The following is a 13,982-nucleotide window of genomic DNA, read 5'->3' on the forward strand; positions in this document are numbered from 1 at the left end:
GGTTCTGATACATCAGCTCACAGACGCTTTGTGCTGCAGACATCACCCTTTAGTGATGAGGGGAAAGAGCGTCATCTACCCACCCAGAGAGAACAAGGCAAATTGTGCTCTCTCAGGGCTCCGGCAGCTGTGGGCAAGCTACATGAACAGGATTCGAACCAGCAATCTCCTGGTCATAGTGGCAGCTCTTTAGACCACTGGACCACTCAGAGCCCATGTTTTACTGATGCAATGATACAAATGGATAGTTTTGCTATTAATTAAGGATGCAACAAATATTGGACAATTTCCAAATTGCCTAATTTTTTTAGAATTACTCATTTATAGAGCCACACTGGTCTCCCTGATGACCAGGGCCATATCTATTCCCCAGTGGCACCTTCCTGCATACCCAGTGCCACCAGTTACGCCTTTGTGAATTAGTGGAGGTAGATAATTACATGTTTTTTTTTTTTTTTTTTTTTTTTTTTTTTACAAACAGGCTTGTTTGCAGCTTCATTTCTGTATTAGGACTGGGAAAGTGAACTGTTCATAGGGTTTGAAAAGTACATTATTTATTTTAAGAAATTGTGTAAAATTCAGTTTTATGTGAAATACAGCTCTGGAAAAAATATGAATCCACAAAAATGATGAGTTTCTTTGATTTCACCAATTTGAAAACATCTGGAATATAATCAAGAGGAAGATGGATGATCACAAACCATCAAACCAAACTGAAATGCTTGAATGGAGTTTTGCACTAGGAGTGGCATAAAGTTGGTGCTGGACGATATGGCCAAAATTTATATCACGATATATTCCTTAAATTTCGGTCGATACGAAATAATTTCGATATCGATATAAATACTTTGAAGGCCTCAGAAAACTGCTAAGAAGCCCTGCAATCCCTGCAGCACTGCGAATTTAAATTATTATATAACTGTGTATTTGCACTTTTTGTATGGCTGGCATCAGATACCCTCATTATATGCACATCTATCTATCTATCTAATGGAAATCTGTACCTACTACTGTCTGAAAATTTTATTTAAGTCTTTGAAACCTCCTTTCACAAAAACTTTAATACTTTAGAAATAAAAGTAGTCAAAATAAATCAATGCTCAATATTATTTGCATATAGCAAAATAATAACATGACATCCCTGTCAAACATAAGCCTATATAACTATTACCAATAAAAATAACTTTAAATTACAACAGAGGCAGAGCTTTTTATTCTTTGTGAACAAATTTAACAGATTAAAACAAGTGTTTCAACTAGGATATAGAATACAATAAGCCTTTATATACATAAAAGCAACAAGATTTTCCCGTCAAATAAACAAACCTACAGGCTTTATCAACTATGAATAACTTAGTTACAACATAAGCTATAGAAGTGCTTCAGTCAGTATAAGAAAAATATTGTATGTAGTGGAGTTGCTTGAAGTGGTGGAACAGATTAGATGTATTAACATTACCGCTGCTGGTCGGCTGCACTCTCCGGCACAATTTGCAGCAAAGCGGCAAGGCAGCGGACCCGCGGCCGAGCGAGCGGACCCGCGGCCGGCCTCGAGGATCCGGGGCCGACCGAACCGAGTCTACCTTAGCCTTAGATCCGCTCGTCCCGGCTCCGTTTGGCTCCAGCGCGAGACATTTTTGCTGCGTAGCGAAGCCTACCCGAGCCTAGCCATTTTAATCTAGCCTTGCCTAGCCTAGCCTGTTTGGCTACGTGCCTGTGTGGTTACGTCATCACGCACTGACGTAGCCCAGCTACGGGGGCTGAATGTGTTGAGCTCTGCGGCGAGCTGACGCCAGTAAAAAACGCCTGTCCATGATTCTGTAAATAATACATATCGATATACCACAAAACTGATATCACCGTTATTGAAACATTTCTTATCGCGATAAATACCGATATCGAATTATTGTCCAGGCCTACATAAAGTTATCCAAAAGCAGTGTGTAAGACTGGTGGAGGAGAACCAAGATGCATGAAAACTGTAGTTAAAAACCAGGGTTATTCCATCAAATATTGATTTCTGAACTCTTAAAACTTTATGAATATGAACTTGTTTTCTTTGCATTGTTTGAGGTCTGAAAGCTCTGCAACTTTTTATTATTTCAGCCTTTTCTCATTTTCTGCAAACAAATGCTCTGAATGACAATATTTTTATTTGGAATTTGGGAGAAATGTTGTTTGTAGTTTATAGAATAAAACAACAATATTCATTTTACTCAAACATAAACCTAGACATAGCACAATCAGATAAACTGATTCAGTAACTGAAGTGATCTCTTAATGTATTCCAGAGCTATAGATCTATAATTAATCAACAAATGAATAAATCCAAGGTTAAAAGTCCAACTGGCCACTATTAGGAACTCAGTTTTCTGCAGATTTTGATTGATTTCGTGCTGTAACTCCCGTTTGTGAGCTGCTGATGAGCTTGATGAGGTGATGTGATGTGAGGGACGTGCAGGGACTGTAAGAGCATGTGGAGCTCTGGAGCTCTGAGACTGTACGCTGATCACAGAGACAGCCTGAGACTGCAGAGCCTGAAGATAACCAGGATCAGCTTCGTCTGGGGGAGGGGTGTGTGCAGAATACTTACTCAGCGTTTCTGTGTGATCTCCTTCACATCACTGTCACACACACACACACACTCGCGCGCACACTCGCACATCTCACCAGTGTCTCTCGCTCATACATATAAAAACACATCCCACTCTCTCATGCATATACAGACTGCAGAGCTTATTGTGCAAACATTGCTCACTTTCTCAATCCCGTTTCTGTCTGGTACACACACACACACACAGTGAGAGCACAGCTATGTCAATATCTCATTTATCACAGATTTGTAAAGGTCTTAAATCATTGCCTTCACCGATTGTGGCAGTTCAGTTTTGCAGCCGACTGATCAATAGCACTGATCATCAATCAGAACCAGAACCGTGTTTAAAAAACGACAAGCAGAGAGAAGGACTGATGTTTTAAAGTCAGTATCTCACTTTTCTGTAAGAAAACCCTTGTTTTTCTTGTACTTTTTTCTCATTTCTTCTTTTCTCTTTTTTTTTTCACCCAGAGCTCCGAGAGAGATCTCAGCCATGAACGTGCACCAAGCTATCAGCTCCATCCCCACCTGCGACTTCCTCACCAACAGGTACTGCTGTGACACTCGCTTTATTGTTATTAAAGTAGCCTAGTTTCAATAATGAAAAAATAATAAAAAATATAATAATAAAAAAACCTTAAGGGACAACTTGAATATATTCTTTCTTTTGGTATAAAGTGAATAGCCCTGGCAAGAACTACTTAACTTAAAAAAAGTGAAGGTCAGTCAATCATTATCCAAAAATGTTATGATGGAACTGGCTCTCATCAGGACCACTCCAGGAAATGAAGAGCAAAGGTTTTCTCTGTTGCACAGAATAAGTTCATCAGAGTTACCAGCCTCAGAAAACACAACTTAACAATTTAACACCAGATGTCCCCGATCCGATCATGTGATCAGAAATCGGGGTTGATCACCCAATTTTAAAAGGATCATAATCGGATGAAAAAGATCCGGATAACTGATGCTTCAAAAATTACGGATTACTGATGCATCAAGTTCACTTTAGACTCTGTTAAAGAGAATGCCAATGCTGCTTTCACACTGGCAACAACAAGTCAAATATATATATATATTTTGAGTCATGAGTGTGTCTTTGGCCGCTCACGCTGTTGTACTGTTTATTAACATTGATTTATGGTCAGTTATCACAGAGGATAATTTTCCTCCAAACTGTCCACACATAATCACTGTGGTAAAGACTCTGAGTCTCATTCTTTGTCACATTTGTGCACAAATACACACACTTTCCTCTTTCCAAGCTGGAATATGCAACACAAAAAGCAATATATGCAGCTAAACGAGCATTATTTTCCTTCAGCACATTACAAAATTAAAATCTCATTTAAAAAGCATGTAACTAAATATAGATATTATAATACAGTATATAATACAGTTAGTAAAAAATAAAAAAAAAGTCTAGTTTAATTCTGGTCAGGCCTTAACCACACTACACTATTACTACAGGCTCCCTCACAAACATGGGAACAGAGCATTTAAAAAAAAATAAAAAATCCTAACCGTAATTATGATTAACCACAGAATTGTTGTCTGTGACATTTTAGTTAATTTAGTTATGAAACAATGTATTTTAAAGGGAAATTATGTATTTGATTATTTAGTACTTATTTTAATTATTTTATTTTATTATTCATGGTCATTTTCGATACCTTCAATATTTCAATAATGAAAAAAAAACATTCAATTAATAAAAAAAAACCTTAAGGGACAACTTGACTGTATTCTTTCTTTTGGTATAAAGTGAGTTGGTATAAAGTGAATAGCCCTGGCAAGAACTACTCAACTTAAAAAAAGTGAAGGTCAGTCAATCACTATCCAAAAATGTTATGATGGAGCTGGCTCTCATCAGGACACTTCAGGAAAGGAAGAGCAAAGGTTTTCTCTGTTGCACAGAATAAGTTCATCAGAGTTACCAGCCTCAGAAAACACAACTTAACAGCTTAACCCCAGATAAGAGTCACCTAAATGCTTCAAAGAGTATTTTGGTTTGTGTGTTCCTTCGTCGTCTGGATGACTTCAGTATTCATTTACACTGTAGGAAAAAATTTACTTTAAAAGCTTTTTCTTTTTGTGACCCTGTTTTATTTTAATCAGAATTTGAATAAAACCCTACTTTGTTCTTTTGTGTGTTTTCTTTAGGTACATGGGAGTCCTGCTGAAGGATCGCAGCCATACAGACTGAGTGCAAAAGAGGATTATTTTGGCAACAAAGCTGCTGCAGGAAACACTACACACAGACGGGACTGGTGTGCTGATTCTAGCTATTCACCATTGCGTAACTGCACAGAGTGTGTACTGAAGCTGACCAATCAGAGACCAGTTTAAACCACAGCATACCAACCAGAGCCCATCTATGCCAACAGCGGTATGAATGGAGATGATGGGCAAACAGAGCCTGGAGTAACACTATGATGTTCTTAACTCAACACCTGACATCAGAATAAGATCTGTAAGCTTTGTGGTGTCAGACATTCAGATTATTGTGTGTGAACCTCTCTGAAACATCTTTTTCTGTGGCCTTAATTTTTTGTCTTTCTACATTATGACATCATAAGGAATTAGGACCTCAGAATATTTGATAATTAAGAAAATTAAGACATCTAAAATCTAATCTAATTACAGTCCAATGCTTTATTATCCATTATTTTTTTTTCCTTTACTTTTGAGGCATTGTAAGGCTTGTTCTCATGCAGCAGGTAAAAAAACAATCGAAATGGCCCAGATCCAATTTTATCACTAAATCTGATGTTAATTTAGGCTAGTCAGACTTTTTAACGGGAGTCAACATTTTGTCTGAACAGTTCACACTCCTAAAATGATGCACATGCACAAAAGTGCAATGCTTCACATTAAGTTTCGCTTTAATTTTTTCCAGTATCACAGAATTCAATATAGAATTAATGAGAAACAGAGAATGTGTTTTAGGTAACCGTAAAAAAACACATTTTTGGTTTCTTTAGAAGTCTTTAGTAATATTTTTATTTTCCTCTGTTGAATTTGGCCATTTTTTCGGAAACACTGAGTTTCGATGTAAGCCTTCTAATTTAACCCTTTCAGACCTGAATTATGTTCCAGTGATAAATTTAAGAATGCTGTTTTCTGTCTGCAATTTACACAAATGAAGACTCTAATACTCCAAAGAGAAAATAAAAATGAACTAAACTAAAATTATTAATTGTCTGTGTTAAACATTTTTATTTTAGATTTTATTTTGACCTTTTTACTTCACAAATCTTCCATAAACAGTAACATTAACATGATAAAAGTGTTCTAAATCACATAAAATTAGTAGTGTTGTTGGCTCTAGTGCTGCCATGCCATAATGTCTAAGTTGCTGTTTTTCTTCTGATGCAGTGGGCGGGGCTAAGCTACAGTCAATTTTACATGGGCTTGTTTAGTGTTCTATTCTGTTGGTCAATAGGCTTTAATTGGTGTTATTTGCAATAAAACGAGAAAAGAAAAAAAATAGATAAAACACATGGACACAGGGTCTGAAAGGGTTAATGGAACAAAGACATCAATCAAAATTTTTTAGATCTCTTACCTCCCTTTTCAACCACTGAAATCCTTACTTACTGCTGTCGTCCATTTTCTCTTCTTCTTCTTTATGCCCTTTTTCTCCCTCTTCTTAACAATAGAAGTCGCATAATTTCTGATCTGGTCGTTCAGACTTAGTCTGAAGTCAGTTTTTTAACATTCTGTGTCTTATATGATGACACAGTTTAGATTTGGCCACTTTTACCTGCTGTTTAAACACAGTTTTTCTATAATAGAAACTAGAACAGTGGTCAAACACACAGGTTATGGATATGTTACTGCTGTCACTGGTCTTAATCTGTATGGTGTTGGGAGAAAAGCCTGGAACATACTAATCCAATAGTCTTCTGTATCTGTGCTCTATGTTTGGAATTTACTAAATTGCTCTGCCTCATTCACTTTAGTGTATTTGGCTTCTTAGTTACTTTACTGAATATTCTAAAGCCATCCACCAGCTATAGTGTCCCACAGATATTGTAATTAATTCAGTACAAATAGATAAAGTTACCAAAAGCTGGTTCTGATCTGGCCTACTTATGTAAGAACTTGCAGATACACCAAACAGATCAGCCATGCCTTTAACACCACCTACTTGTTTATAGACACAATTTTATCAGCTCCATTGTTCATACAGGACATCTTGTCAATTAACATCCAAAATTGTTATGATCGAACTGGCTCTCATCAGGTCTGCCCTAGCAAAGGAAGACTATAAGTAACATCTGTTGCACAGAATAAGTTACCAGCCTCAGAAACCACATGTTAAAGCAGTTAAGAGCCCTCCAAAAAACTGATTACATGATTCCTTATATGTTCCTTTATAGTCTGAATGACTTCTGAATTACTGTATTTTACTGCACTATAAAGCGCACTGGATAATAAGGCGCATTGTCAATAAACGTCTATTTTCTGCTCTATTTTCATACATAAGGCGTACCAGATTATAAGGCGACTTATGTAACACTAGTAAGGAAACAGGGGTGTCACCATGTTTTCCTTCTACTTCAGCAGATCTCACCACTGGGTAGTGGTGGGGGTGGGCAACTAAATAAAGCTAAGATAAAGTAATAAAACTATTATTTAAAAAAAAAGTTCAAACGACTGCTGGATGTTAATCTACACAGATTTCTCTCCTGAAAAGTTTAGTTTATTTGGATGAATAAAGAGCTTCTGTTTATTTACAGTAAGCTGATTATTGCATGTCTCCAGCACTAAGGTTGGAGCATTAGCGGCTTACCACTAGCACTTAGTGCAGGTAGCCAGTAACGCTAATACTGCTACAGCAGTGCTAGCCGGGTTTAGCAGCAGGCCGATAATACTCACCTCTGAACCTTAAAAGAGCTATCACTTAGCACGCTTAGCGGCTAATGCTAACGCTGCTCCAGCAGTGCTACAGGCTGAAAATTCTCACCTCTGAACAGCAGAAGAGCTTTAAAAACTCCAGCAGCACTGCTGTGTCTGATTAATTTACTCATACCAACACAACAAACTGAATAAATGACCCACCACCCAAATAACAGTTCATAATAATACATTATTCAGAGAAATAAAAGAGCTACAATCTCTAATTATTAACTACCTAGTGTCCTGTATGGTAAGTGGAGCTGAAAAAAGGTGAGATTATAGTGAATGTAGAAATACTTACACATACTTAACACAGGTGGTGTTAATGATATGGCTGATTGTTGTACACAAAATATATCCATCAATATCCTTCTTAGTGGGTTGCCTTGAAAAAAAATACCTATTATAGATTTTGCGTCAATATTTGGACTTTTTTTTATACATTTTACCTTGGAGCTTAAAAGTTTTGAAGTGATCAAATGCAAAAACAGTTGCACACATCATACTGGAGGAGCTTTTGTGAGATTTTTGAAGATGATGTTACGTCAGTAACGTTTGTTAAAACGTTTGTTTTGCTGTGAAGAAATCAAAAGATGGCCAGTGTTTAATGTAAACTCTACTACAAGTCTTAATATTCATTTCATTTTATATGTTTATATGTTGCTGTGTTCAGAAAGAAGCTTTTCTCACACTGTAATCTTGGTGCACCTCTGTGCTGCACAGTTCATCGTTTTCCCTGCACTAACACGTCTCAGGCCGGGTTCACGTTACACGATTTTAAGCTCGATTTTCAAACTGTCCACTTTTTTTTTGTTGTTGCAATTTTCAAAAAAAAAAAAAAAAAAAAAACAAGAGCTGAAAGATGCAATGGGTGTGATCGCCAATGCCTTGCAATATATCTGTTCCCTTTTTTAATCAATTTATATATCTATTAATGTGTAAACTAAACTACAACCAAAACAAATTGTAATACAACACATTGTGTTGTGTAGTCAAAAACTGGTCCATATATTAAACCTGCTAGATTGCTAGATCATTTGTCAAGGGCTTTCAAGACATTGACAATTGCTTGGATCGCATTGTTTGGTCTGTCACACCCAGAATTAGAGTCAGCCAGTATGTAGGAATATACGTTCCAGTAAATTTAGCAATTTCAGAAATTAATTAAAATAAACCACACCTCAGATCAACACATCCACGACTAAGTTAGCACACTTTAACACACCAAACAAACTGTAGCTGCTAGTTATACAAGGCTGTGTAGTCATCGAAAAATTGACAGTCTTAAGGAGCTCCTACTTTTTTTGGTCCAGACCAAAAGTTTGACATCTCTGTCATTAGTCCAGAGTCACCGACTGATGCATATATATTAAACCTGCTAGATTGCTGGATTATTTTCTAAGGGCTTGCAAGACATTGGCAATCGCTTGAATCACATTGTTTAGTCTGTCACAACCAGAGTTGGAGTCAGCCATTATGTAGAAATATACGTTATATTAAATTCAACAATTTCAAATTCACACCTCAAATCAGCGCTTTTGCTACTAAGTTAGCTAACTTTTAACACACCAAACAAACTGCAGCTGCTAGTTATAAAAGGCTGAAAAAAGCCACAGTCTTCTTTCACAGGGGATCCTACCTTGTTTGGTCCAAACCAAAATTCTCTGGCATTAGATTCAAAGACTAGTCCAGATATTAAACCTGCTAGATTGCTAGATCATTTGCTTGCAAGACATTAGCAGTCACTTGGATTACATAGTTTAGTTTGTCATACTCAAATTTGGAGTCAGCCAGTATATAGGAATATGTTAGCACACTTCAACTCACCAAACAAACTGTAGCTGATAGTTATACAAAGCTGTGTAGCCATCGAGAGAAGCCACAGTCTAAGGGTGCTCCTACCTTGTCTGGTCTAAACCAAAAATTGGACAACTCTGTCACAAGTTCAGAGTCACTGACTGGTCCATATAATAAACCTGCTAGATTACTAGATCGTTTTAAGGGCTTTTAAGGCATTAGCAGTCGCTTGGATTACATTGTTTAGTCATTCACATGTAGTATTGGAGTCAGCCAGTATGTAGGTGTATACGTTATGTAAACTTAACAATTTCAGAAATTTATTAAAATAAATCTGCACCTCAATTCAACATTCCCGTTAAGTTAGCAAACTTTTGACACACCTGTAGCTGCTAGTTTTACAAGGCTGTGTAGTCATCGAAAGAAGCCACAGTCTTAGGATGCTCAAGCCTTGTTCGGTCCAAACTAAAAATTGGACAACTCTGGCATTAGTCCAGGGTCACCAACTGGTCCATATATTAAACCTGATCGATTGCTAGATTATTTTTCAAGGGCTTGCAAGACCATTGGCAATCGCTTGGATCGAATTGTTTAGTCTGTGTTCTTAAGCTTTTGTTGGCAGTTTGTCTCAGAAAGATGACAACATGAAAATCAGGCAAAAAAAAAATCGGTTGTTGTGAACCTGGCCTCAGTTACCAAGCCATATAATAATAATATATAATCTGAATCAGGTATGTTTTAGCAGAAACGGCTCAAAACCATGCAGTGCTCGGCCTCCTAGCACTATTAGACCCTATTCCCACCTGGAAGTAACATCTAGGACCTAGTTGATCCCATCATAAGTGAGCAGCAGAATGTGTAGATGTGAACTCTGAACCACATTTGGAGGAGGTCAGTGACGTACAGCTCTGGGGAAAAAAAGAGACCACTGAAAAATTAAGAGTTCCTTTGATTTGACCAAAATTAAAAAAAAAAAAACTCTGGAATATTATGAAGTGAAAGATGGATGATCACAAGCCATCAAACCAACAAGCTGAACTGCTTGAATTTCTTTAGCACCAAGAGTGGCATAAAGTTATCCAAAAGCAGTGTGTAAGACTGGTGGAGGAGAACATGATGCCAAGATGCATGAAAACTGTGATTAAAAACCAGGGTTATTCCACCAAATATTGATTTCTGAACTTTTAAAACTTTATAAATCTGAATTTATTTTCTTTGCATTATTGCAGCAGAACTGATGTGAGAAATTCGATCTCAAGCGCTCTCAGGAGATGCAATTAAAATGCCAGTTGTGAACAACTATGCTTTTTGCAATCATCATTTCTGATTGGTTCCCATAGGTCACATGTTAATCCCAGGTGTAAACAGGGTCTAACTCAGTTATAGATATACAATTATGAAGGAAGGAAAGAATCTGGGGTGGTAAAAAATGCTTTGTTGACATAGAATCAATGCTATCACGCTAACAGAGGCTAGCGTCCACTGTTTGTCGTCACTGTATTTGACTGAGCAGTTGTTTTTTTTTTTTTTTTTTTTTAAGTTGTTGATCGGCTTTTGATCATCGTATAAAATCCTGTTGTACGTTGTATTTTAATTGTATGTCGAGTTTTGTTGGCTACTTAGAGTAAGCAACCAGCAACACATTTATTCAGTGTGTGTTAGTGTGTTGGAATGTTTGTAAAGGTGTGTATGTAATTATTTTGAGTGTGTATGTGAGAATTTTTTCGTGTGCAAGGTTAATTTGCTGCTTGGCAGTCAAGTCGAGTTGCGCATGTGTGTGTATGTGTATGTATGTATGAGCAAACGTAACTAAACTGTCATTATGCGTTCAAAACAAAATGTAACGTATTGTAGACTGTTCCTGACTATTGTATTTTTCCTTTGTTTAAAGTGTACCTAAAAATGATGCCTATTCTTGTATTAAAATGGTAGTTTTGCCACTGAAATTTGGAGCTTTGGTCGTTTTGTTCTTTATTTAAGCTTTAACAGTGCTGTGATTAACAAACATTTTTATACTGGACAAAGATAACCTGAGTAAATATAATTTTTTTATTATATTTTTTATTTGTTAAGGGTAAAAATCTATTCGAACCAATCTATACCTGTAAAAAAAAGTATTTACCCCTAAATTTAAACCTAAATTAAACCTAATAACCTTAGCAGCAACAACTGCAGTCAAGCTTTACCGATAACTGGCAATGAGTCTTTCACATCTCTGTGGAAGAATTTTGTTAATTCAGACACATTGGAGAATTTTCCAGCTTAAACTTTCGGCTTAAGATCATCCACAGCATCTCAATCAGACTTTGACTAGGCCACTCCAAAACCTCCATTCCGGACTTGTTTGTGTGATTTGGGTAATTTTCCTGCTGCAGAACCAAAGTACACCTGAGCTTGAGGTCACAAACAGATAGACGAATATTCTCCCTCAGGATTTTCTGATAGAGAGCAAAACTACTGGTTCCATCTATAACAGCAAGTTGTCCAGACCCTGAAGCAGCAAAGCAGCCCCAAACCATCACTACCACTACCACCACCATGTTTTACATTCAGCACGATGTTCTTTTTCTGAAATTAAAGCTCTAGAAAAAAAATGACAAGCTCACTTCAGTTTCTAAATTAGTTTCTCAGATTTTGCTATTTATAGCTATATGTTTGAGTAACATGAACATTGTTGTTTATTCTGTAAACTACGGACAACATTTCTCACACATTCTAAATCAAAATATTGTCATTTAGAGCATTTATTTGCAGAAAATGAGAAATGGCTGAAATAACAAAAAAGATTCTTTCAGACCTCAATGCAAAAAAAATAAGAGTTGATATTCATAAAGTTTTAAGAGTTCAGAAATCAGTATGTTGGAATAACCCTGTTTTTTTAATCACAGTTTCGTGCATCTTGGCATTATGTTCTCCTCCACCAGACTTACACACTACTTTGGATAACGTTATGGCACGCCTGGTTCAAAAATTAAATTAATTGTGATGGCTTGTGATCATCCATCTTCCTCTTGCGTATATTCCAGAGGTTTTCAATTTGGTAAAATCAAAGAAACTCATTATTTTTAAGTGTTCTATAAATTTTTTTTCAGAGCTGTATGTGTTTGTTTTACACCAGATGTAACGGGACAAGTGGGGATAGTGGGTGCCAGAGGGATGGAAAATTTCAGTACATTTCTGAAGCTGAGTGAAAATTTAACATTCTTCCTATTCACAGTGTTATATGTGTACTAGGAATACATCACTGAATGCATTACCACCCACAGTGGACCAGTTGAGTGCAATGGGTGGTAATGATTGTGACTGGCTAGAATTGTCCATGCCAACAAACAAGCAACCCTGGCAGAAATCACACAACAGTTCAAGGCTGGGACATTGCAAAAATCATAGGACACGTTAATAGTTCCTGTCCCTTGACTTTTTGCATGTCAGTGTACAGGAGTTGGACAATAAAACTGAAACACCTGGTTTTAGAACACAATAATTTATAGTGGTGACGGACAGTTCTGGTGGAAACAGGAGAGTTGAAGTGCACATTGAATTCTGTCGTGATTTAATCAGCCGTGGTTTTATGTTTTTTGGATACAATCTGGGTTAACACCCGAACATCCCTTTCAGACAGCTTCCTCTTACAGCGTCCACAGTTAGTCCTGTTGGATGTGGTTCGTCCTTCTTGGTGGTATGCTGACATTACCCTGGATACCGTGGTGATACATCACAAAGACTTGCTGTCTTGGTCACAGATGCGGCAGCAAGACGTGCACCAACAATTTGTCCTCTTTTGAACTCTGGTATGTCACCCATAATGTTGTGTGCATTGCATTATTTAGAGCAGAACTGTGCTCTTACCCTGCTAACTGACCTTTAACCTTCACACTCTGCTCTTACTGGTGCAATGTGCAATTAATGAAGATTGACCACCAGGCTGCTCCAATTTAGCCACGAAACCTCCCACACTAAAATGACAGGTGTTCCAGTTTCATTGTCCAACCCCTGTAAGTTTTGCAGCTATCATTCTGGCAGTGACTGCCTGCTTGCTGCAGTATATATTAAGAGGAGTGCGCCACATGTAACAGTGGTTCTCATTGAATCAGTATTTAAATTGCATAGCAGAGTTATATAACATGCACACACACACACACACAACCACACACACACATTGAGTCTGTGTCTCAATTGTACCATCAAGTACATTGTTATACATTTGTTATGGACATGCAGGATCATGGATTCATAACTATTATTTGAATTATGTATAATCGTTTAGTAACAGTAAGAAAATGTGCAAAGCATTACATATAATTATGTATAAATGTACAGTGGTGAGAAAAAGTATTTGCCCCCCTTCAGATTTCTTTTGTTTTTGCTTTTTTATAATACATGTAATACATTTTAATATCAGACAAGCTTAACCTAAATAATTATAAAAAGCAGTTTTTACAATTTCTGTAAATTGTTTTGATTCAGCCACATTGAAGCGTTTTCCAGCATAAACCGGCTGTTTAAGATATTCATAAAGTTTTAAGAGTTCAGAAATCAATATTTGGTGGAATAACCCTGGTTTTTAATTACAGTGTTCATGCATCTTGGCATGTTCTCCTCCACTAGTCTTGCACACTGCTTTTGGATAACTTTAAGCCTTTACTCCTGGTGCAAAAATTCAAGCAGTTCAGCTTGGTTTGAAGGC

The 13,982-nt window shown here is 37.0% G+C and overlaps 1 protein-coding gene across 2 annotated transcripts in view; it reads left to right on the forward strand.

Annotated features, from left to right (window-relative positions):
• The window catches only part of yeats2 (YEATS domain containing 2), a 74,919-nt gene extending 63,674 nt beyond the window's left edge, over positions 1-11,245 (forward strand). For both annotated transcript variants that reach the window (XM_022673143.2, XM_022673144.2), the window contains exons 29-30: positions 3,068-3,145; positions 4,757-11,245. In XM_022673143.2, the coding sequence (XP_022528864.2) occupies positions 3,068-3,145; positions 4,757-4,799 (121 nt within the window). In that variant the 3' untranslated portion in view covers positions 4,800-11,245. The remainder of the gene's footprint in view (positions 1-3,067; positions 3,146-4,756) is intronic.
• Positions 11,246-13,982: the final 2,737 nt, after the last annotated feature.

Source organism: Astyanax mexicanus, chromosome 4, assembly GCF_023375975.1.
Source record: "Astyanax mexicanus isolate ESR-SI-001 chromosome 4, AstMex3_surface, whole genome shotgun sequence".
In the NCBI taxonomy this organism is placed as follows: Eukaryota; Metazoa; Chordata; class Actinopteri; order Characiformes; family Acestrorhamphidae; genus Astyanax; species Astyanax mexicanus.